Source organism: Falco cherrug, chromosome 8, assembly GCF_023634085.1.
Source record: "Falco cherrug isolate bFalChe1 chromosome 8, bFalChe1.pri, whole genome shotgun sequence".
Classification (NCBI taxonomy): domain Eukaryota; kingdom Metazoa; phylum Chordata; class Aves; order Falconiformes; family Falconidae; genus Falco; species Falco cherrug.
In genome coordinates, this window is record NC_073704.1 from 9,376,354 (window position 1) to 9,400,638 (window position 24,285).

The 24,285-nt window shown below is 39.0% G+C and overlaps 1 protein-coding gene across 2 annotated transcripts in view; it reads left to right on the top strand.

Moving 5' to 3' along the window:
* Nucleotides 1-24,285, top strand: part of BARD1 (BRCA1 associated RING domain 1) — a 44,729-nt gene that overhangs the window by 8,691 nt on the left and 11,753 nt on the right. For both annotated transcript variants that reach the window (XM_055718673.1, XM_055718674.1), the window contains 6 exons: nucleotides 2,149-3,140; nucleotides 11,855-11,935; nucleotides 12,626-12,798; nucleotides 20,552-20,660; nucleotides 22,157-22,292; nucleotides 23,295-23,387. In XM_055718673.1, the coding sequence (XP_055574648.1) occupies nucleotides 2,149-3,140; nucleotides 11,855-11,935; nucleotides 12,626-12,798; nucleotides 20,552-20,660; nucleotides 22,157-22,292; nucleotides 23,295-23,387 (1,584 nt within the window). The remainder of the gene's footprint in view (nucleotides 1-2,148; nucleotides 3,141-11,854; nucleotides 11,936-12,625; nucleotides 12,799-20,551; nucleotides 20,661-22,156; nucleotides 22,293-23,294; nucleotides 23,388-24,285) is intronic.

Genomic DNA, 24,285 nt, shown 5'->3' on the forward strand with positions numbered 1-24,285 from the left:
CACAAGCTTTCTTGCTGCCAGAAGTGGTACATCCATAGCTTCCCATGTAAATACTTAATTGCGTTATGCTGCTTTAGATCATAGTTCTGAAGGACAGTGTATTTGATTTAATTTGTTGCTTGGACTTTGAAGTCTTATTGTGCTGTACACATCAAAAAGAATTCTGGCCATCACAAAGTTGTCACACAAATTACTTTTGCAAGCTAATTTTATTCTTGCTCTTTACTTGGAGATGACTGATAGTTCTAGCAAGGTAAATATTTTAGAAAGAAATCTGCTAGTTGTGTAAATAGTGAAGGCAAGACAAATAGTAACTGTTTTATTTTGCATCTGTTTGCAATCAAGCTCCTTTTTTAGACCTTATTGTTAGAATGAAATTGGATATGATATCTTTCTGAAGGCTAGCTAGTTACAAGATTTCAGTCTCAACCTCAGTGGGTTTTTTCCTGTTAGCACCAAGCCCAGCCCTACAGGAAAAGCAAATAGCTGCATTTCTGTACTTGATTATTATCTTGGGCTACCTAAATGATTGATTAACTAACCTCAGGCTGTATTCTTAAAGACAGTTTTGGTCTAATGCCTTACATACTTCTCTAGCTAAATATCGTAACGTCTAGCATATTTTAATTCAAGGGCTAAATAGGGTAATTTAAATCAAGATTAAGAAAAACATTTAACCTTGAGATATTGCTTTAAAAGAAACCTAATTGTCTATTTTGGTGTTGAATTACTAGCTATACAGTTCTGTTTTAAGTGAAGTTTCAGGGTGGTGGGTTGTTTTTTTGTGGTTAAGAGACTGGGACTAGTTTGTGTGCTATCTGTTGAGTTTATCACAGCTTGCTGTGGGAAACAGGCTATAGTTAACTAACACCAAAAATAGAAAGTATGGAGAAAACTATCTATAGAAAGTTAAAGCACCGAAGTAAAGGTGAAAGCAATACATTGTTGCACTGTCTGTGTCTTTTCATAACCAAGACTGTATAGTATTTCAAGAATGTTTTTTTAAAAAACTACTGATCTTGTATCTTAGTTCTGTTTAAAAATAATAATCATAATACTCATCTTACTAGGCAAAATTTTGTGATTGATTACTATAAATCACAAAGACTTTTGCAAATGGTAGTCCCTGAGGTTGGAGGCAACAGAAAAAATGAGCTGTATGTTCACTTTGGAGGACTTATCCAAGTAACCTAAAATAACTTAGGTTTTCAAGAGAATCTGTAAAAGAAAAAAAAAAAAAGAAAAGATAATAATAATACAAAAAAAATCTGTTATTCCTTTGCATTTTAAGAGTTGTTGCCAAATTAAATTGGTGTGTAACTTAGAGGTCACTTTATGCTCCTTAATTTATTCTTAAGCCACGGAGGACACCATTTATAGCCCTCATTCTCAACTGTTATTTCATGCATTGGGAGTACAGGATATTCCTCTGTCATCTTGGTTATTGATTTGTAATGTGCTGTACGATGTGACTTACAAAATTGCTCCACTGCGTAATTTTAAAGGAATGCTTGAGAGCATCAAAATGTTTAGATTCCTTGGAATTACTTTACCCCAGCGGGTAAAGGATCAAATGACAGGACACAATTACTTACACATTTTCTATGTATTCCTCAGATTCCTCTGCTATATCTGTGGAATCAAAGTTTCTCAGGAGTGTTCAACATTGTTATAAGGATGTTATTTTTGCTTGCTTGTGATTATTCTTCCTGCTCATCTTCAGATGAACTGTAATACCTTTTTAGAAAATTGTTTCTTTGCTCTTTTGTGTATGCGCAGACTTCGTTTAACCTATTTCCAAGGAAAACTCAGTGGGAGTACCAGCTTCTCTCCTTTCTCTAACCTGGTCAGAAATCTGTGCATGGTTTACGCTGTGAGCCTCAACTGTTGAGGAAATTTCTCTACCAGGATGCTCACTTGCCTAGTAGGTAGCTTTAGTTGCACCGAGATCCCTGAACTCGACTGGCATGTGACCGTGCCAGTTGTTCTCAAGCCATTACATGTGTGTTTTCAGAAGAAATGAAGGCACAAATGGGTTGTATTTAGGTAACACTTGATCAGTTATTACAGTTGTTATTCTGATTAATTTTTTTTGTGTTATTCTGCTGAAGAGTACTCTATATTTTTGCTCTTCCCTTATGCACTTAGATTCAACAAAAGATGCGTCTACACAAAGTGACCCAGACGTTGAAAAAAAGAGTAAGAAGGAACAGATAAAAATGTGGTTCAGCCCAAGAAGTAGGAAGATCCGATGTGTCCTGAACAAGAGTCAGCCTCAGACTACAAGTAGCATCCTTAGTCAAGACACATCCTCGGCTTATGATTTCTGTCCTTCCTCTTCTCCTGAAAAGCCCTCCAAGCCAACAAAAAAGCCAGTGCAGAGACAGAGTAAGAAGATGAAAAAGAAACGTCTAGCAGACATAAACAAAGCGTGGAGCTTAGAGAAGGCTGAGCAGAAAGGAGTTGAGAAGACTCCCAAGGGAAGATGTGTAACCATCTGCAGTCAGCCAATTGTCTCATGTACTCCAGAACCAAATAGCTCTGGAGAGACACTTCAGCAGGAGTCTGTAAAGGAAGCTGACTCCAGCAAAAATACAGAAAATGTGGAAATGTCGCCACAGCTAAAATCCTTAGAGAAGAAAGATAACAGTGAGGTCATGTGCTCTGCAGTAGCAGACAAGGAAAAAAAATATGCTACAGAGACATCACTGTCAATAGAAAATGAAACTATGCCTTTAAAACGTGGAAGGGAGCAATCCAGGCTTCGGATTACTTCTCGGTCTAAAAGACAGAGAACAGAGATGAGCATTATTGGGAAGTCAGACAGGCAGGCAGATTGCTTAGAGGAGTTACCTCAGGACTGCTCTGTCTCCCCAGCAACTGAATGCAAGGCACCAGTTCAGATTTCTTACTCTGTATCGAAACCCACTGACACCGTAATGAAGACAAGAAGCTCTGCAGTCTTTAAAGCAATAAATAGTCCTTCACTTCCAAAGTCTCCCTCTACCCCATCTACTTCTAAGACTTGTAATCGATTAGGAATACCACCCAGCCCTTCTGTGTTGAAGTCCCCTGGTGGTAACACAATTGCCAAAAGAAATTACAGAGGAGAGACTTTGCTGCATGTTGCTTCCATCAAGGTAGGACCATCATCTTCTAATTCAACTTAACTAGAGGCTTAAAAAGAGAAGTTACATTAAAAGTACCCTGGAAACCAATGACTTCAGTACATCCTGTTTGGGAGGTGGAGGTAGGAAGGGAGGAAATCTCACTTTGTGGTCTTTTCTTCTTGTAGGTTTATTGGGGAGTTTCCAACCCAATTCTCTTAATTTTGTAAGAAATTACTATTGGAATGATCAAAATGATTATACTTGAGAAACTCAGTGTACTGCGGTGTCAGTCATACCTATGAGTTCTAGAAAGTGATAAACATTCAAATGTTTTGGCTTTGTGTGCCAGAAAGCTGTCTCTGTGATTTGTTGTCAAAGAGTTTAGCTAAGTATTTCAGACCTCAGGTGATCCTGATCAATTTAACTTTACCTGGTAACTCAGCCAGGGAAAGATCTGAACTATCTATGTAAAGATAACTCTATGTAACTTTAATTGAAGTTAACTGTTTCTATAGTTTTTGAGATCCTCTACCTGATGCAAGTGTTGGCTCAAGAGGAACGACATGCTGCACCGTGTGATTCCCATGCTGAGCGCTATGCTCTGATCAGGCTGTTCTCAGAAACAGTGAGAGTTAGACAGAGTTGGGATGGACTTCACTTTTATGTAGGATCAATGTTATTCTTGGAATGACAGCTGTCACTTATTTTGCTGTGAAGTTACTATCTTAGCCAGTTCCTGCTGTGGTAGAACTTCATGACTTTGCTCTTTGCAACTACGTAAAAGCTGCAGGCAGGGAAAGTTGAATGCTTACTGTCAAACTAATCGGATGCACTAATATGGCAGCTGTCTTCTGAAAGGTCATTTCAAAGAGTTTGTAGTCTGGCGATTTAAATGTACTTTGTGCTGAATCATAATACAGAATACTGCGTGGTTAATAAACTGCCTATTCTGGAAGAATTGATTTACCTGTAAGCATACTGACATTTATACAGCACTTCTATTTGTTGAGACAAAGGCTGTTCTTGATAAATAACTGTGTCCTCTTTCAAAGGCATTCTAATAAGCCACTCCTGCTGCATGAGACCTTTTTAAATGAAAGTGGCAGCTGAGCTGAGTTCAAAACTCATACTTGATGCCATTAATATGGAATTGGGGAGGAGAAGATAGAACATTGTCCTCATAGGACTCAAGAGCTTTAAAGGATAGGTGTCTTGTTACTTCATCATAAGTCCTGTATATTCCTCTTTATTAAAGCACTGTTTACAAATTATCCTTCCATGATTTTCTGGGATTTTATAAGGAATACTGTTGTGAGTGATTGGTTCTAAAAAAACCTGATCTACCTTGAAGTTTTTGCAAAGGTATTGTTTCCAGCAATGTGTCTGATACTTCTTTGGAACACAATTATTTTAAGAAAACAGAGCATCTCTGCAGCTTATTGTGAGACTTGGAATAAACAGTAATACATTAGTAAGGTGGGTTTTCATTGCAAAGTATTTTGAAGATAAATGAGTAAAAATTAAACAGGTCATGCTATAGACAAAAAGGAGCTTTGATTAACCAAGTTTAGTGGTGTAGCTGGCACTGCTTGTTGGCGTTGGTACAGCCCTCTCTGGGAAAGGGATGGGACTATTTCAGTGGGCTGAAAAGCTGGCATCCAGCTGTAGTGTAGGCGGTGGGGTGGGCATACACATGAATGCTTTTTTCATTTTGGTGTCATCTTTTAATGTTTATAATTATTGAGCTAAAATGGGAAGTTGCTTCTGTTCCTCATTAGTTCTGCTATATTTTAATCCATCGATTCCATTTGCATTGAGGTACTTGTTAGTAAAGGCTTGTTGAACTAGGTAGGGCTTCAGGGTGATCCCGAAGTTATTGCTCTCTGTTAAATGTAACTAAAATAAGGCAAGGAGAGTGGTCTTTCAGTTGTAGCTTACTTGCACATATCTTTGTTTCCAGCTACTGGATTTCCAGCGCAACTGAGAAAGTTGTTTTACTGTCTCAAGCTCAGCTCCTCTTCTGTAGAAGGAGGTTACACAGATGATCTCCTTTCATTTGTGTTCTTCTTTCTTACATAGCTTAATCGTGGGTACATTATGATATTCCTAAGAAGTTGCTGCATGCCTGGTAGTCAGGAAGTGTAGGCACAGTTACTAGTCCATGTCAAAGTGGATTAAGACTAAGTTGCTCAAGCCAGCATGATGTGAGGACTTGGGTTTTCTACAGAACTATTTATTGGTCATGGGGTTTGGTAACATTTTACTTGCAGTGAACAAGAAGTAGTAGTGATTAATTGTCATGAATTTGCTAGGGGGGTGTGGCAATTGCAAGAAAACTTTTTTTTTGCATGCAAGTATCTCATGCAACCAGTATGTTTCTACATAGCTCTTGTGGGAACCCTGCTATGGAACTGATAAATGCTTTTTCTCAAAGAAACTGGTCTTGAAAGTACTAGGCTTTATGCTGTATGTATATTCTCACTGTGGCTTTTTTCCAAATAGCCCTGTCATTTTTTTGGTTGCTGGAAGAAGTGTTTTTCTTCCAGTTTTGTTTTACAGGTGATTTTTCTCTTGTTCTTTCCACAGCCAGTAATGTTTTTCCATGTGTGTAATGGGAAACAGACTTGTAGCTGCCACCCTCCCCCCAAAGTGAAACAAAGTCTAATTCTCTGGGACTTCATTAATTATAAAAAATAAATCTGTATTCTTTTCATTAGTTCTTAGGATCTAATACCCTGAATTTAATTAAAGCTAATTGGGTTCTCCCTTTTTTCTTATTTAAAGAGATAATAAACAACATTATCAGGCATTAAAATTAAGTGTATTGTGCTGTTTCAAATGATTCTGAGGGATTGTCTTCATTTACTACTAGTAGTTATTAACTTGCTGAAATCAAAACAGTCCTCGAGAAGGGTTCTAGTGTGGATGAACTTAATGCTGAGTTAAACTAATAAATTAAAATAAATGTGGCTCTTCCCATAGCAAACAGCAGTCGTGTTTATCTTCCTCTGTAGTCATTGGAGGTAAAACTTCCAATTAGTTAAAATACAAAATGTGACCTATTGCACTCCTAATATTCTAAACTGGTGGGAAATTGCCCAATCAACAGGCCTTCCACTTAGGAATTAACTAGTTAATACAGAGTCTTAAATCTACCGTGGAGAGGAAAGAATCATGGTTTCTTGGTACAATACTTCAGGTCTTGGTTCTGCCTGTGTTTATTCTGCATTGCCAAGGGAGATGATGTGGGAGTTGACAGGGCGGAATCGCTGCTGCTGTGGATTCTAGGAAGTTTTCTAGTGCAAACTGCAATGCAACAGGACAGTGGAGGACCATGGCAACAGCCATGCTGTTACAAAGGAGTGCATGGGAGGCAGCTGGGAGAAGGTTTTGATTTTTCTATGTTTTGTGTTGGAAGCAATTGGAGAGTTTTTCCCATTCTGAGGAAAGAAGAAATGACATCTATGCAGAGCATCTACTTGTTCGGGAGAAAGAGAGAAGGAGCATTTGGACCAGGTTTGCCTGCCTCCTGCTCAGGGACCCTTTAGCTTTGACAGCTGACCAGGAGAGCCTTTGTAAAGGCTTCACCCGTGGCTAGCCTGCTGTGCTGGACTCCTCATATTCATTATACTTAACACTAATAATAGATAATTCCTTTCAAGCCTGTGAGACCGTTCTTCCTCTTTATTGCTCTGTTAACAGTTAATGACACCTTAGAAAAGGAGAGTGAAAGAAGATTTTTGTGGTTTTGTGAACATGCAATGGCAAACATCAGATATTTTTTTAGATCGTTTTTCAGGTGTCTGACCTAGTCAGCTGTTCAGTTCCTCGCTTTTGATACCGGATGGGTATGTATCATGGTTGAGTGTTGGGTCACACATGTACATGGGAGGAACACCTCCCCTCCTGCCTTTCCCCTTGAGCCTTTAGGTACAAGAGAGGAGTTATGCTGCTGTGTAGTCAGATGCTCCCAGCCTCCCCTCAGCAAAAGGCAGTGGATGGACAGCATTGTTCCTGCCAGCTGCTTTACAGTGAACGAATACATCTCTTGGTCCAAGGCCTTTTTGTCCAGACCTTGTGATTTTGTGTGGCAGGTGACCTAGCTGTGCATATAATACCCACTTCATTAGAGAAACAAGGTCTGCTGACAGAAACTAGCAGGATGACTCAAATGCAGGGTGTAGTACCTGAGCCTGCTTTGAAGTTGCAGTTTGACACTAATGTTAAAGCCAAGTGGTGCAGGAATGGTAAGCGTCCTCCTGATTGAGTAGTATCCAGCAGGTACCTTAAGACAAATACAAAAGTGTAGTGGTTTCAAATGCAGAACTTAAGAATATGAAAACTGGCTGTGAGTCACAGCAATCAATCTTCCCAAGTGCCAATTTGAAAGCTTAGAAACAAGTTGCCATGTCTCTTTCAATAATGCTTGGTTGTCACTTCTCTTGTTTCTGAGGTGGGTTAAACTTAACTTTGTGAATGTTTTCTTTTTGTTAAGCATAACTACTTGTATGCTTGTTAGTTAATAAATAGCCTGCTGGGTAGGGAATTAATTTGGAGAAATTTGAGGTGAGAAACTCACTGGTTCCTGGAAAGAGTTTGTTGGAGGTTGGAGCATTCACCATTGCTATAAGCACTCTGTAATTCACATTTCCCCTCTTTGACCACTTATGAGTTGTAATAGTCTGGTTTTCCTCTCCCCTGCTATAACTTAAACAAGGAATGTATTTGGGTTGAAAAGGGGTTTTTTGTTCATTTGTTTTGATGTAAAGGTTGAAGTCACTTGGTTACCTTTGCAAATAAAGGGACAAGTATTTGGTTGAAGTGGTACAGGGTTTTAACTTCATCTTCCTGTACTGCCCTAATTCTTTGGATCTCTGTCTTTTGAACTGGTAGAATACATTCTCATTAATTTCATTTGAATGTGATTTTTTTAGGTGGAAAATATCTGTGGTTAATGGAAATAGTAAAAGGTAAACCGGAATAAACCCCCTGTAAAGCAGGACATGAGTTCTTCTTAACCATCTGTCTGCATTAAAAGCATGACAGTTGACTTGGGGGAAAAAAAAACCAAAACAATATAAAAAACCTTGCTTAAGCCAAGTGAGGGTGGTTTTCTGGGCTCATTACATCTGTGCCTGCAGGAACTAAATTTTCATTGGGAGGGATGTGTTTGTAAAGCTGTGTAAATACCCTTCTCTGTGTAAGCCAATGCTGTCTTCTAGATCTGCCAACAGATGGCCCCAATGCCTTTCTGGCTTCTATGGTTTCCAGAGTTCCCTTAAGCTGTAGCAGAGGAAGAGCAAACCCATTCATTGCATTACTGTGTTGTCACTATACATAAGCTTTGTTACGAGCTTAAAATGTCCTTTGCTTTGTTTCTTCCAAACGGATAGTTTTACATTCTGCAGAAGTTTCTGCCTCTTCAGAAGCTGGTTGTAATCCTTCATTGATAATGAGATTTAAAAATAAACACTTCCCTGTGAATTGTTAATGTTGGCATTTTTCTACCTGGTGTTTGTCCTGTTCTCTGTTTCTGAGCAAGTAGTATCTCCTGTTACATTTCCACTCCACTGTTGCTGCAGACTGCTGTGACAAGCTGTGAGGGCCCCTCCTTGTAGCATCTGGTATGGTTATGACTCCATATTTAGCACTGGTGATTTTATGCTGGTATTGCTAGATCAAGTAAACTCAAGGGACTAAATGTACAAAGCTGATTTCAATATTGGTCAAAGCACAAATTTATGAAGCATGTTTGAATTAGCAATTCCGTGCTAATAGGTGTAGTGTCTTCTGTTTGCTTACTTGTGGAGGGAAGATGTAAGGTATGTAGATATTTTATGGCTGGGACTTGCCCCTACCAGCTCCAACATCTATTAGCTTTTAAATGTGAGTAATTCCACCATCTTTGTTAGAATTAGTCAGTGCATTAACTGTACCTCTTTAACTCTTGGATCACTGTCAGATGATGGTCCTGCTTGCAGGAGGGACTTTAATGTGTCTGCTAAGGATCAGCTTCTTGAAATGTAGTTTTCCACTTTTTTAAAGTAAATATTCACAATGTGCTGACTGAAGAGCCTCTAAGAGGACAAAAGGCACGTTCTCCTTGCTACAAACAACTTTAACATGTCTCTTATAACTGCAATTGTCAGCACCTGTCCAGTCATTACACAGTACAACGGGCCTGACAGCTTCCCCTCCCTTTCTGCCACTCAATGCTAGGTACTGGTTGCAGGGAGCAGGTTCCATTTACAGCTGAAATGATGACAATATTTGTCTTCTGTAAACAGCAAAACACCACTTTTTCTAATTTTGACTTAGACCTGGATTTCAGTCTGTGGATGCTGTCAGTACTGGTGTCCACACCAGCAATATTTCCTTTGATAAAACTGCAGCAATGTTGTCAAATCAATGTTCACATAACTCCTCTGAAAAGCTGTGATACTGCCTAGTGCCCACACAAATTATTAGCTATGCTTACTGCTTTAAAGGAGTACTCTTGAAATGTCAAACCCTTGCTGTACATGTTTGCAAACTTAACTTGAAATGATAAGTTCAGATCTCGCTCATTACAGATAAATGTGTCTTCCCTCTGTAGAAAAATATCTAATGATGAGCACTGTCTTAGCTGCCTCTGAGGAACTCTTCAGATTTGATGCATGTTTGTTACCTTGCAACCGTAAAGAATATGCTGCTGTTAGAATTCTTTAATTGCTTTGAAAGATAACATTTTGCTGGGACATCTAAGTTGTGAACGTAATGCATGAAATTGATCTCTGATGTGTTAATTTACTTGACTGTTGGAAAACCAGTGATTCTTAGCATTTTTTGGGTGAATTTTGAGTTTTCAGTTTTTGCTTGCTGGATTTCTTGCTACTGAGCAGTCTCTTGATATTTTCTCTCAACTAAAGAGTAAAGATTAAAGTTATTGTGTTTTTCAGTGTTCCTCGATGGTTAAAAAAATGGGATTAAGTTTATCTTTGTTGTATTTAAAGCTTAATTTAATATTCTCACCTTTTTTTAAGAAATGCTGTGGAGTAACAGGAATTTCTTGACTTGCCACTACTTAAGAGTGCAGAACTTTCTGTATATCATGGATTAAACTCATCTTCCCCCCTCCAGGCCCCAATTTTTTTATATATTGCAGATTTGGTGAAGGGCAAGAGCGGGATACCAGTCTGTATATTAGTCTTTTCTGGGGACTGCAATACCCTGATCTAGGGAAAGTGTTAGCGGTCATCTTGAAATGCTTGGCTGGGGTGGATCCCCCAAAAAAACCAACCAACCCAAAACAACAAAAAAAGACACCCCCACCCCCCAAAAAAAACCCAAACAAACAAACCCCACACCAAAAAACCCCCAACAAAACCAAAAAACAAAAATCCCATAACCTAAAATAAAAATAGCTGGGGTATTGGTAGCAAGCTGTGCAGAAACTTGAGGCCTACTGGGGTAGTTTGGCCTTTGAAAAGCTCACATTATTTAGGTGATTAGTTTTGGTCATTAGATGGCCCTTGATGATCTCCTCCTTCCCTGTTACTCCATCAGCTGAGAAGTGGTGCATAGCTGCTCCTAATAAGAGTGCAGGTAAATCATGGCTTTGGCTTAAGAGGTGGTACCTGATGATAAGAGGTGTGGGACAGCCTGGCCCCGTTAGTTGTGTACCTGTAGCTGTGGTTCTCCCAGCATTGCAGCAAAAACTTTGGAACAAAATTCATGGTGCCCCTTCAGGCAGGGCAGACCTATGCAATTGCAGCTCTGTAGTAACAAATGCCAGAAGCGGGAATTGACATGGCACAAAGTGAGTTTTAAGTACCAACACCTGGGGTGCAGATGGTGCTGTGAAAGAAGGGGATCAAGGTCTGCTTTTAGTCTTTGGGTTACTTTTCCCACACGCTTTTAAAAAGACCTGCACTGCAGAGATTTCCTTGCCTTAGCTTCTGCTTGCCTATTTATAGCTACATCTGTATATACTCCAATCTTATTACTGGCTTTCTCTCTTGTAGAAGGCAAATATTAGTGTCAAAACCTCTGATTCGCAAATCCTGCTCAGTTGCTTCCTATGCCTTGTCTCTACTCAGCCTCTTCCCAGAATTTCTGCATTAGTTGCCACCCTTTTCCACATACATTTCCTTGCTTATAGTGAAAACTGAATATAGCGTTCTTCCAAAAAAGCAAATGAAAACTATCTTGGTAAAATAACTGTCAGAGAAAGTGTCAGTGAGATTCAACATAAGTCGTAATTGCAGTGTTAAATAGAACTCTTTCCCTTTTCCTTTTGACTTGTGGGAAAACAATTTATAGAAGCTTGTCAGGCTTATTCATCTTTTACCTATGCATGTTTCTAGCCAGTTATTTAGATTAGTTTGAAAAAAAAATCCAGTCTGAAGGACAAGGGAATTCTCAATAAATGCTCCTGACTTTAGTCCTTGTGGTTGAATCTAGTGGACAGATTGCAATCAGCACAAACTTCTCTATTTATTCTGAGTAGTCTGTTATATGTAGCAGTTTTAGCTAAAAATACGTATTTCTGTAAAATGTGTAGGTGCTTCTAAATGAACAGTAATGATAAACTGTGGTCTGCAGACCAGTTGAGTTTTTGTTATCCGGACAATATCTAAATGGAAGACTGGTAACATTACATTTTTACTGCAGCTAAATTTATAATTCTGCATCTCATAAATTTTTGTTGTCTTTTGTATCTCCTTTGTTATTTTTTAATAACTATGGGTTTTTCTCCTATGTAGGGTGATGTAGCAGCTGTTGACCAGCTGCTGAAAAATGGGGCAGATCCCAATGTCAAAGATAATGCTGGCTGGACACCACTTGTGAGTGTTGAAGACTTTTCTGGTGTTATTTCACTTCTAATCAAATTTCATTTCAGCTCTCCTTTGCCATTTTTTAGTTCCCTTTACACTCATTTAGGTGGCAAAGGATTATGTGAAGTGATGATAAACAAGTTTAAAAGAATTTATGAGCAACTACTGACCTGCCCAAATCCAACACTCTGCTGCTGGGGCAGGGCATGCCAATGCATCAGCCTGTGAGTCTGCAAATGCAGAAAATATAACTATGGTAGCTAGAAAATTATCAATTGCAGACAATGTGATATATTTTATGGTTCTAAATGTCATCAATGTTTTTTACCATTTTGGAAATATATCAAGTTGTTGAATGAAAATTACTCGAATTACAGAAAATAAATAAAAGGTTCTTTTCAACCATGACTTCTTCCTCTCCTGAAGAATACTCTTGACAGAGCGTAATCTGGGAGGCTTTATTCCCTGTAGTCCAATTTGCACACAATTGGCCTTTGTTCAGTTCATTTCTGTGCTTTTTATTAGTGCTAGGTTCCAAGGTTAATTCATGTCAGGAATGTAATGCAGTATCCTTGCATTGTCTTCCCCAATTGTCTTAACTGAGAAGTGTTTGAAAATTAATTTGGCTGATATGACAGGAGTCCTTCCTCTGAATTCTGTTTCACTTGAGTTTCTGCTCTTACACGTTTACCCAACTAGCACGAGGCATGTAATCATGGGCACAAAGAAGTGGTGGAGCTGTTGCTACAATACAAGGCGTTGGTGAATACTACAGGGTATCAGAATGATTCACCGCTTCACGATGCTGCCAAGAATGGGCATGTGAGCATTGTTGAGCTCCTGCTTTTGCATGGTGCTTCCCGTGATGCAATGTAAGTAGATGTGGAATGTTATTTTAACTGTGGTATTAACTACAGCTACAACTTCCAGGGTGTATGTTAAGTAAATGTGATGCAAAGCTACTAATAAATGTGATTTATCTGATGTGAGGGGGTGGGTGTTAAATGTATACTTTGCTATACTTACATCCTACTTTTCCAGGTAGGTGTTGCCTTTCCATTTGGCTTTGTCCTAAGCTTTTCTGAGGATGTGTATGTCATAGATAGCTGGAGTATTGGAGATTGTACTAGGAAAGTAACAAAATATGCTTACCCTATTCTTACCCTTTCCTGTTGGGATCTTGTTATAGCTACTGTCAGACCTAAGATGCTGAGCTAGATGAGTTTTGAACTGCTACAGCTGTTTTCTGTCTCTTTACTTTTACTACTTTACTTCCTAGCAGAAGGTGTTTTGGTCCCATCTCTTCTGCCTTCACAAATGACATAGATACAGGCTGAAGTTTGGGGAGTGTTTTTTGTTTATTTTTTTCCTTTCTGGACTAAAGCACTAATTCTTGATACACTGTTTAATTAAAAAAATTTAAAAAGCTTAGAAATATTTTCAGCTCCATCTTCTGTACAGTTACACCTCCTGAAGATTTTGGCATTTGTGTATAGGAGGTGCTAAAGAATCTGTTAGTCTGTGAATAACCCTGCAAGCTATTAGTATTTCAGACACCAAATGTGGTTTTAGGTGTAGTATTGCTGTTGTGCCAGGGCCTGTGTGTGTAAAATTTGAATCCAATGCATGTTGTCAGTAGGTGTGTGTATACAGTAACACGATAGGATGAAGTCTTGCATGACATGAATTTCCTTGCCAGCCACATAAAGAAGCATAAACAAGTTCAGCTTAATCACTTCAGCTTTCAGTATTTGCTCTTGAAGCTTACAGAAGTAAGGTACTATGTAGAAAAGCATAGGGTTTTCAAAAAACAGTCCTAGTCTTGAATATGCCGGAGTTTTTTGTTCTTTTTTTAAATCAAAACAACAAAACAAACCTACAACTTTAGCATGAAAAAGTAAAACAAGGATCAATTGTTCATCTTCACTTTGTTCTTCAACAACAAAGACCAGCTCATCACACCATGAAAAGCTGACAGCTTCAGAAACTAATTTTCAAGCCACTTGAATATCAGGAACTGGTTGTGTGACACTTATCACTTGTCTGTCTGGTATTTGAAAGCGTAGCACAGCCAACAGCTTGATGCAAGGTTTTGACAGGACTGGTAGATTTGCACAGCCGAGACTCCAAATGCCAGCAGCAGACGCTTCAGGTCTCTTTATTAGCCTTAGCTGCATGTGTTCGTGCAAACTGAGATGAAGCTGAAGCTCTTTCAGCTCATTCTACATGAGCAAACATGACTTTCTATTGAAACAGAAGCTTTTTAATCATGGAAGGAGAGATTTATGTAAACTTTAAATTCTGTCTTGGCTTTTCACCGAGCACAGGTAATGTTCAGTTGTATATTAAAACAATGTGACTTAGGGTATGTCACAACTCTGCAGCTAGCTCCCCCTTGCAGTATTCTAACCCACTTCTAAGTATGTTACTGACTTAATTTCAAAGGTACTTGGAATCTCTACTGCATGGTGTTAAATACATATACTTTTTATTATTATTATTATTATTATTTTGACTTAAAATCTTTTTGGGAACAAATTTAGCTGCCTCTAATCTTTGTTTCATTTGTCTGGCAAAAGGAACCACAGGTGCTCTGGCAAAAATCCAATCCTGTATGTCCCCCCCCTGGAAAATTTGAGGTTTCCAAAATTTCTGTAGACTCTCTCTCTGGCTGAAATGCTACTGTGCATGTTACTATTGCATTGATGATGGAGAGGGGTTGGGTTTTGTTTGTGCTTTCCCCTATTTTTACAGAGAGCATTAGAGATGCAGAGAAGGGGATGTATAGGTAAAGTGTTCAGGCTAGAATAATAAGACTTTACTGACATCTTCCAAATCAAGAAACAATAGAAACAAGAACAGTGTGTCAGTCTTCTGAAAATGTTCTCTGTCTTCCTTGCATCCTGTGCCCAGCTAGCTTCCAGCAATGAATTGTGCTGTGATCTTCCCCTGAATCATGGCTTTGCAGATCTTAGAGGGTCTTTTTCTGCCACTGCCTCTGGTAGTTGTAGTTCTAATTAAACAGTGGTTGGATTTGCCTGTGTAAGTGGGTTTGAACCTTCTTTAATGTAGAAGGTTTAAATTACTCTTTTTTTTTTTTTTTTTTTTCTAGTGGGTGCAGGTACCCTTATAATGAAGTCACTTTTTTTTTCCTAGATCCCAGAGACCTGCAGACACAGGAGGCGAGAACAGGGTAGTCACTTAAGATCGTGCAATTATAGTTCTTTTCCATATGACTAGTTATAATTGGCCTCTTTTGTACTTAATGCAGGATCTGCTCACCTTCACGTTGTTACTTTAGCATCTTTAAAGTAGAAATTGAGCACTGAACTTGCATCTCAAAGATTTATTTTCTTTAGGAATATACATGAGTGCCTTATCTTTAGAGGTGTGCAGTATGTGAGCTAAGACTATACCAAACCATTTTTGCCAAGCTGATAAATTTGGCTAATCTTAGTCTTCTCTTTTTTTGGGTATATAAAACTTTCTAGTCCTTTTGTGGGCTCTTCAGGCTCTCACTGAACTAACTTTCAGCCCAGGAGAGGGTCCTCTTTATCCTAGCATAGCAAGATGATTCTTTGGTACCTCGTGGGAGTGGGGAGGAAAGATTGATTAGTTCACTGTGGTTACTTAAAGTCTTTTCTTTTAGCGAAGCTAAGTAAAATGCGAACATGATAAATGTATTCAAATGTTATGTTCAAATTGGGATGCTATGAAATATATAGCATGAAACCTCACAAAAGTGACTGATGTCTTGCAGCTGTTTTGACAGTAGAATTAACTCAGTTTTGTATCTTAATGTCCCTTGTGTGCTGGGGAGTTAATCTACTGGAATAAAAACAGAGCTTGTGTTGAATAGTCTGCTTAGAGCAGTAGTTTTGAAATTTAGCGTGATACTCAATTTTGCAAGATGAAATATTTTTTTAAAGATGTGCCATCTTTACTGACTGCAGGCCCAAAGGCAGGTAAGATCCACTGGTCTGTAGAGGGAGGTAGGATATGTCTGGGAGCAAATACAGCCTCTTTCTAAGGGATCTCAATTCATGAGGTGGACAGGGATTAGCATAACCCTAGCCATCAGAGAGCTGAGACTTTGCAGTTTCAGATTTAGATCATCAGGTTCACAGACCCATCAAATATGTCTCATTCCAAGTGAGTCTTTCAGGCTAGTTTTTTCTCCATGCATGTTAATGCATAGTGTGTTCAGAAGTAACTGTATGTAATATGAAGCAACGACATGTATTTTGGACCAAATGAATACAGGTGGGAACTATCTCTTTTGCCAGAAAGCAATCCTTGGATTTCAGTATTCCTGGGCAAAACCCAAAATTTTGCCAATCTGTAAGATTTAATAGTTGTGGCACTTCTTGTCATTTGAAGTTTTCAGTGACTGAGAAAGATATGAACTACAAATGAAAAATATTATATGGACCAGTGGACCTATTAATTGTCCTGTTGGTCTAGTTAATTTCTTAAGTTAATCTCCTACACATAGCTAATTTTTGTTTTATAGCTTTTTTCAAGTGCTCACTCTCTTGAATTGTCTTTTTTTCCTTGCTTCACAGCAAGCTAAGTGATTTGAAAAATTAGATCTGTGCATTTGCAATTTCACAGTACTTCCTAAATGCTTTCATCAAATGGGCTATCTTTCCAGTTTTTCATGCACAATAAGTTTAGCATTAGTAAAAATTGTTTTGTTGCCCCATTTTTTTTAGATATTAGTTGTTTTTGAGTAGTTTTGAGTCTGATTCTGAGCCGACCTGTGGGAATGCTTAGGGATAGACTGTGGTCCTCTGTTTCGAAGAGCACGGTGGCAAAAACTGTTAGAACCTGTAGTTAATTCCAGGAGGTATTAGACCCATGGCACTGTCATAATTTTGTCTGCTTTTATAAGTGAAGAAAGTGCAGGATGCTGCAGTCTTAAGTGCAAGACAGTATGCTTAACTTCCTGCTGACAGTAGGTTAACTAAAACCCTGGCCTTGTTTGGATATCTAAGATGGTCTTTCTGGCTACACAGACTAAATTTTCTTTCTTCTGTCAGGTTCAAGAAAGATTTCTGCTTACCATAGTCTCAAAATACAAGTGCTGACTTCCACATGCAAATTGGTAGTTACACTACTGCACTAGCACCTGGTTGTGAGATTTCCATTCAAAACTGAACTCTTTTGTGGGGTGGGGTAAAACTTGATTTATGCTCAGCTGTGGAACAGGAAGTAAGCTGCTCCATTTTGATACTAGAAGTTAAAATTCCTGATTACAAAGTAGTATATAGTCATCATTAGCTTGTATCGGAAGCTGCGTAAGTTTGTGGCTTTGAAAGAATAGGCAGGGGTGTGTCTCCCTATTTATCTTCTCCTCTGGACACTTACTTCCTGAAAGTTTAATGACACATTTAGAAGGTAGCTGTTAAGTTTCTTTTTGACTACAGCAGTTAGTTCTGTTGTCTTCGTGCTGAAGACTTCAACGGTGTTGCACCATAAACTGAATCTCATTTTCTAAAGATTTTCATAAGCAATTATTTTGATATGTCAGTCCTTAAGATATCATCTGTCATCTCATGTAAAGTCATAGCAGATTACATTGAGTTGCTCTTCATTGGGCTCATCTTTGTTCTCAGCACAGTCATCCTGCTCTTTGATTGGAATTTGTTCTAGCCGTAATAGCCCTCTACCGACTATTCAGTACCTTGATGACTGACTAATAGGAGATTGCTTGTATCAAAGGATACATCTGACTCTTGAACGTTTAAAACAGCTTGCAAAAAGCCCACTCGCATTCTGGTAGAAAGAAGTATGCCTTAAAGACCTTGTATTTTAGCTCAAGCACCAGAGACACTTACTTCTCTCTTGTAGAAACAATTGTGTCTTCCTTCTGTAAAGCAGTCATGTGCATTGGACCCATTTTAACAAACCCAGACCTAAAGAGTAAGAGCACACAAATGGTTATAGACTTTTTTTTTAAAAATGCTGTATGTGTGTGTTAGAGTGGACTTAATGTGCATGTCTCCCTTATTTGTTTTTTTGTTTTTTACGAATGGGGTCAAAATAATTTCTTACTCTGAATAAGGCGGATGATTTCTGTTGTTCAGCTTAGTTGAATAAAGACAGATTTGAGCCCAAATTTTTGCCAAAACCTGTTTCCTATTCCTGTACCTTAGTGTTGCCCTTGTGGCTGCATAGATCTGGTCCTTGATTTCTGATCATAGGGTTAAAAATAATGTACATTCCTAATATGTTAAAAACTGTTCCCCTAGTAACTGCTCTGAGAAGTGTACCAGCCCAGTGGAGACTGGGCAAAGCATGATCTTTCTGATCATGGTTACTTTTTGGATGGTTAGTGGGTGCTAACTAAAAAGAACAAATCTGGTTTTAGCCCTTTTTCTTTGAAAGGGATGTGTAAATTACAATAATATCATACTTAAGACCTGTTGTTAGAATGTGTTCCATGTGTTAGGTTTTATTTTGTGAACCCTCTTTTCTCCCGTTTCAGCTACTTTTTCCTCGCTTTCCTTAAGCTCAAGCTGCTTTGTTGCAAATAGTCAAAACTCTTAAAGCCATCCCTTGGGCTGGTGTTCCTTTTATCAGACCTCAGCTCCCAAGTTTGTTATGATTTACTTTAACTACAGCACCTTAACGTCCTGTGAATAGCCATTCAGTCAATGCTGCATAATGATGGGACAGCATTTTGCAATACACTGGTAAGAAGTGACTGAAATTATCTTAAAAATACAGAAAAAAAAATTAAGTCAATACAGAGGGAGTAGCTGGAGCTTTTATTTGTACAGTTTAATTGGCAAAAAATGTTCTTTAACTGTGGTGGCCTATATATTTATCTATGGTAAACATTCATGATGTTTTTTTCAGTCGTCAAGGATCTTACTGTGACTTGGAAGGGGGAAACACTCCCAAACTTCTGCTATCAATATGCAGTGATTTCTTTCCCCTGTTTAGTTCACAGTAAAAGGTCAGCCATCTAGTTGAAAGGTGATTTTTCGTGTATGTGCTAATATATATATTCTTTCCCCTGCCCCGCTGCCCGATACATTTTTCAAAGGAGCTCTATCCTGCAGCTGTTTGAGTCAAATATGGCCCTTATTTCAGGAAAGGGCAAGAGCTACCCTGATGATGCATGACAAAGCAGGAACAGCATGACAGTATTTAATGGGCTGCAACTCCCAGGACTGGGCTGAGATTTAACCAATTATAGTCTGCAGAATTTGTATTATGCTAGCTCTCCGCTCATTAGTAACAGAGAAGAGCTTGGAGTTGGTAATATTGTAAAACTAACAACTGTAAAATGCCACCCCAGAATCTCCTCTGTGGGGCTCTGAGGATTGTTGTTTTCCCAAGAGGCTATTTGGTGAGCAGTGCTCGGTCAGTAGCATAGAAAGGTGCTAAGGTCAGATGCGTCTTTCAGCTTTGCACTGGCCAAAGCCTCCTGGTTAAGTCTGAGTGAAGACTTAATGATGTGAGCTTCTCTTTGGGCTGGATTGGGTTATGGCCTTATGTGGAATTCCCTGTAAAGCTTCCTAGATTCGTACTCTGCACAGAAATGTGTGGCAAACTAAGAGACGGCACTTTGAAGATGAGGAGGTTTTTGACCTCTTTAAATGTTTCATTGTTTGATGACTAAGCTTGCTGGATTTCAGATACTGAGTCAGGGCTTTGTTCTCGGTGACAAGCTTCCCCTTCATAACGAGCTCTTATTATGCCTTTTGAGAGCCAGAGCTACATGATGTGGGGAGAAGAGGATCGGCTGGAATGGCCATTATTCTTGCAAAGGGCAAAGCAAGCAGAATATTTCCCAAGAGTACTGGCAGAGGATCGTGTTTGTTAATGGCAATTATACCTGTTCTGCGGTTTCAAGCTTTCCTGCACACGCTACTGTCCTGCAGCTGCAAAGCTGTGTGAGGAAGTGATAGAAGCCATGGCTGTGCCTGCTGTTGTGTTTATAGCAAATCATGTCTGTCTGAGTAATGCTGAAAGAATGAGGGAGGAAATGGGTCTCGAAGCATATCTAATAACTATGAGGTGCCACATAGGATGAATAGTGTTCAACAAAATTGGCAAACCAACTAGAATCTGAATGAATTGGCTATAATGTGTTCTGTGGAACAGCACGCTGAGGGGAAAATGAGATGTGTACTCAAATTTTGGAAGTGCGAGGGAGCCACTGTTCCCAAGTAGGAAGCAGACAGCTTTTCCCATAAAAGCATAACCACATCAGGCTCTGATGTTTAACACAGTATGTCATGTCTTTTATGGCAAATGGGTAAGCCAAAAATAAGTTTCTTGGTAATATGACTGCAATGAAGGATTAAAGCTGAAATTTCTGGGTCTTGTGAAGGATATCAACGTGCGTCTTGAAACAGTTTAACAAGGATTCTGTTTATTTAACTGAACATTCTGCTCTGAACATCCCTTACTCCTCAGCTGAATGCAGCAGCTTGTAATTCGGTATCCATCTGTCTTGGATGCAGTTCTTACTTGAAGCTTTGTGGTTTTTAGCTGAAATTACATATTAATAAGAAAGTGGGAGGGAAAGCTACCCAGCTAATGTGCCCAGTTAGTTAAGAATCAAGTCACATTTTATTTACTTAAACCCATCTGTGCTTGTTTTGCCAGTAATATATTTGGTCTACGGCCTGTGGACTATGCAGAAAGTGAAAAGATGAAGTCTGTGCTAATGTTACCAGTGAAAAATGAATCATTTTCACTTAAGCAGCCCTCGGAGGTAAGTGTGTGTTGTTTTTGTTTTGCTTATTAAAAAACTAGTTCATCCTGTAAGTATTGAAGGCTTGAACCAAAGTACAGTACATCACCTGCCTTTACAGGGAGATTTAAAATAGGCTGGGAAACTTAACTTGCACAGTATTTCTAGAATATATGTGGGACGCTTAAAAGCTATGATACTCTGTGTTATAGCTTTATCTGGGAAAACAAAGGATGTTTCTTGTAATGTGCTTTTATTATAGGAGAATAAATGCTGTGTTATTCTTGAAGTATTGTTGATTGAACTTTGCTATTGTTGGTTTTTTTTCTGCATATTTAAATTTGCTCTACTTGCCAAACTGGCTGAAAGCAGCAGCAGCAGTTTTTGCTCCAAGTGCTTCTTGTGTGCCTTTAAAAGACTGCTCCAGTATCATCCTTTGTCCAATAATGAAGATACCACCAGCTCAGCAGCTGAAAACAGCTTTTGGATGATTGTTCTGGGGTTTTTGGTTTTCCCCTCTTCTTCCCAAAGACTTCTCAGAACTTGTGACCAAAATCAGGTTAATTCAGGCTTGGAAAGTTACTGCATTATGAAATGCTTTGTGCTTCCTGATGAATGATGACTAAACTGACCTAGCTTATACAAGCAGTTCTGGTCTACTCCAGGGTATACAGCCTGTTATGATCCCTTCTCATTGAGGTAATATGATACCCATTGGCCAAAAGTAAACTATTGCAGCTAAACTAGCAAGGATATGACTCTTCCTCCTACCTGTAGCAAATGTAAGATGCAGCTCTTCTGTTGTAAACAAAACACTTGGTATTTGCATTTGCTTTGGGGATGAGTGTGTGCCAATGGATGCCACCAGCTCATGTGGATGACTCGATCCAAAGCCTGAGGCTTTAGGGTAACTGAGTCTTAAAGGTATGTCTGTACTGTGGAATCTGGGAATACGTACGAAGACCCAGGAGCTGAAATACCACATCCTTGTTAGCATAAGTCTTGCACAAGCAGCTCCTCTTACTTTTTTTTGTAGTATCTGCATAAAAAAAAAATGCAGCATTCATTACTTTACAGGGCAGTGTATTAGGGACTCTTTAGTAAAAGTAAATGCAGGTATTAATTATGTAGGTTACCCAACATATTAGTAGCTTATCTGTTGGTAATACTTCACTAGAAGAAGGAGGCTTTACTGCTTTGTTGGAAATCCTTTCCTCCTTCAACACTGCAGTCAGGCTGTTTACACAGAGTTCAACCAGCTATATGCGTGCACACCAGTGTCTATAAAAAAAGGCAAAGAAGAAGAAAAAATGAGGCACAAGTACCTCTGTCAAGCTTTTTTTCCCTTGAGAGCTAGTTTGTTATATAGAGTTTTATCTATGGACCCTGTCCACTAAGCTTGCCATAAACTGTTTTTCAAAATGTTTATTCTTAGTAAATGAAGCTGTCAAACAAGTTAGCTGTTTCTTCATGCTTTCTAAGCATTCAGCTTATTGTAGGATTTTCTGTTCATGCAGGCACTGAGCCCCAGCCAGCCAAGGGATGGACCTCTTGGTATATTGGGGAGCAGTCTTAGTTCAGAGCAACAGAAACTGCTGAACAAACTAACAACAGTTCTGAAGGCTCAAAGGTGTAATGAATTTAATAGCAGAGGTATGTAGTCTTGTTGAAATGTCTCTGTCCAAATATAAGTAACTACAGTTCTGCATTTTAAGATACCAGCTGCAACAGGGTTTTTTATCATTGCTAGTAAGTGCAATTTCTGAAATCATTGAATTATAGCTGTAGTAGAATGGTGGTGTGTTCCATGTAAGCACATAAAAAGCCTACCTGGTTACTGAGGCAGGAGACTTCCGGTGGAGCCACAGCTCAACAGTATATTATCTGTTGTTTAAAAATCCCTAAGTTCTCCTCAAAGACCTCTTCTCTCTACACCTTTACTAACTTTAAGGTGTCTGCTCACATGAGACATCCTGTAAGGTTTATATCTTTCAGAAGTGAATCTTAGGCAGAGGTGCCTTTAGACAGACCATGTCATTGACTAAAAGTTGACAAAGTTCTTCTCGCATGTCGTCTTCCTTATTCGTCATTAAGATGATGGAGCCAAATTATGGGGCCAGGGTGGCAGCTGGAGTTTGTTCTGTTTTGAGGAGGGGAACATTGTCTTAATCCCCTCTATTAGTTTTTCTTTGGAGTGCTGCTTTTCCTGCTTGTAAAAGAAATGCTAAGGTAATTTTCTTACAATCTTTCACATTCTGATTACTACTCCAGAATAGTGAGTTGAGTTTTGTTAGCTTTGTGTTGAAGCAGTGAGATCCCATAGTAAGATTCCTGTTAGTTATATTTAACTTTAAAAGGATTGGGGAAAAAAAATAGTCCCATAAACCAGAGCCGCCTCTGAAGATTTAAGTGTTAGCTTAGAAACTATAAAAACGTGACTTCCCTTTTTCACAGCTACTGTGTTGAAACCCACCAAATTTCTAATAGTGCTTCTACTTACATCTTAGTCTCAAAAATCACATACTTGTGCTGGCAAGAGTGGTTGATAAATTACTGTAGTCTGTTTATTCTTTAAATGGTGATTGATTGCTTCTTAGCCAGGCATGGTTCTGATTTTGTGTGCTTTTAGTTCTACTGATGTAATCTTTCTCCTAGTAACTCATCTTGTTATCCCTGATGTTCCGATGCCAAGTACTTTCAAGTGTATGATGGCTGTTCTGACTGGATGTTGGGTCCTCAGGTTTGAATGTAAGTATTAAATAGATGGGATTCTTCAGGCTTTTTAACCAGAAATTGTAAATGGGGTACCAGAGGAAAATTTTCTTTTTCAGCAACTGTCCTAATATCAAAACTAGCTTAACATAAAGTGTGAGTGTTTTGTTTTTTAATCTCCTGAGTGACAAGAGATGTAATTAAATACAACTACTCTTTCCTTGGCAAATGTGTGCATTTCATTACTAGATGTATGGCATAGGTCATACCCTAAGTATCAGTGGGGAGTGAATTTGTTCATTGCTACATTAAGAGTGATTTGGAAGATTATGGAAAATACCCTGGGAAGAGGAGGGAGGAATTTATTAAAATCTTGAATTTGATATAAGCAGCTTCCATTGAAATTGACAGGAAGCTTTTGCTTACTTGATGTACGTGATCAAGGCCTGTAAGAAGGTGAGGTGCTGCCTATTTACATATAGGCTGAGATCTGTTAAAACTTCTAACCACGGTTAGGCTGTCAGCTGATCGTAACCCCTGTTTGTACTTTCCACGGAAGTTCTCTGTTGAGAAAATTGATAGGCTTTATGCAATCACAGGCTCGGGCAGATCAAATGTATATGTAACTTTTGATGCCCATTTATGTACATGCAAGCCCTGCAGACTGGAGTGCTCTTCAACTAGGATAGTAACCTCCAAGAAAAGATGACTTGCATGGTGTCTGCTTAGCATGCAAGTAGTTTTGATGTCAGTCACACAGAATGGTCAGGGTTGAAGGGACCTCTGGAGATCACCCAGTCCAGCCCCCTGCTAAAGCAGGTTCTCCTAGAGCAGGTTGCAGAGTCATGTCAAGGTGGATTTTAAATGTCTCCAGGGAAGGAGACCCCACAACCTCTCCGGGCAGCCTGTCCCAGTGCTCTGTCATCCTCAGGGT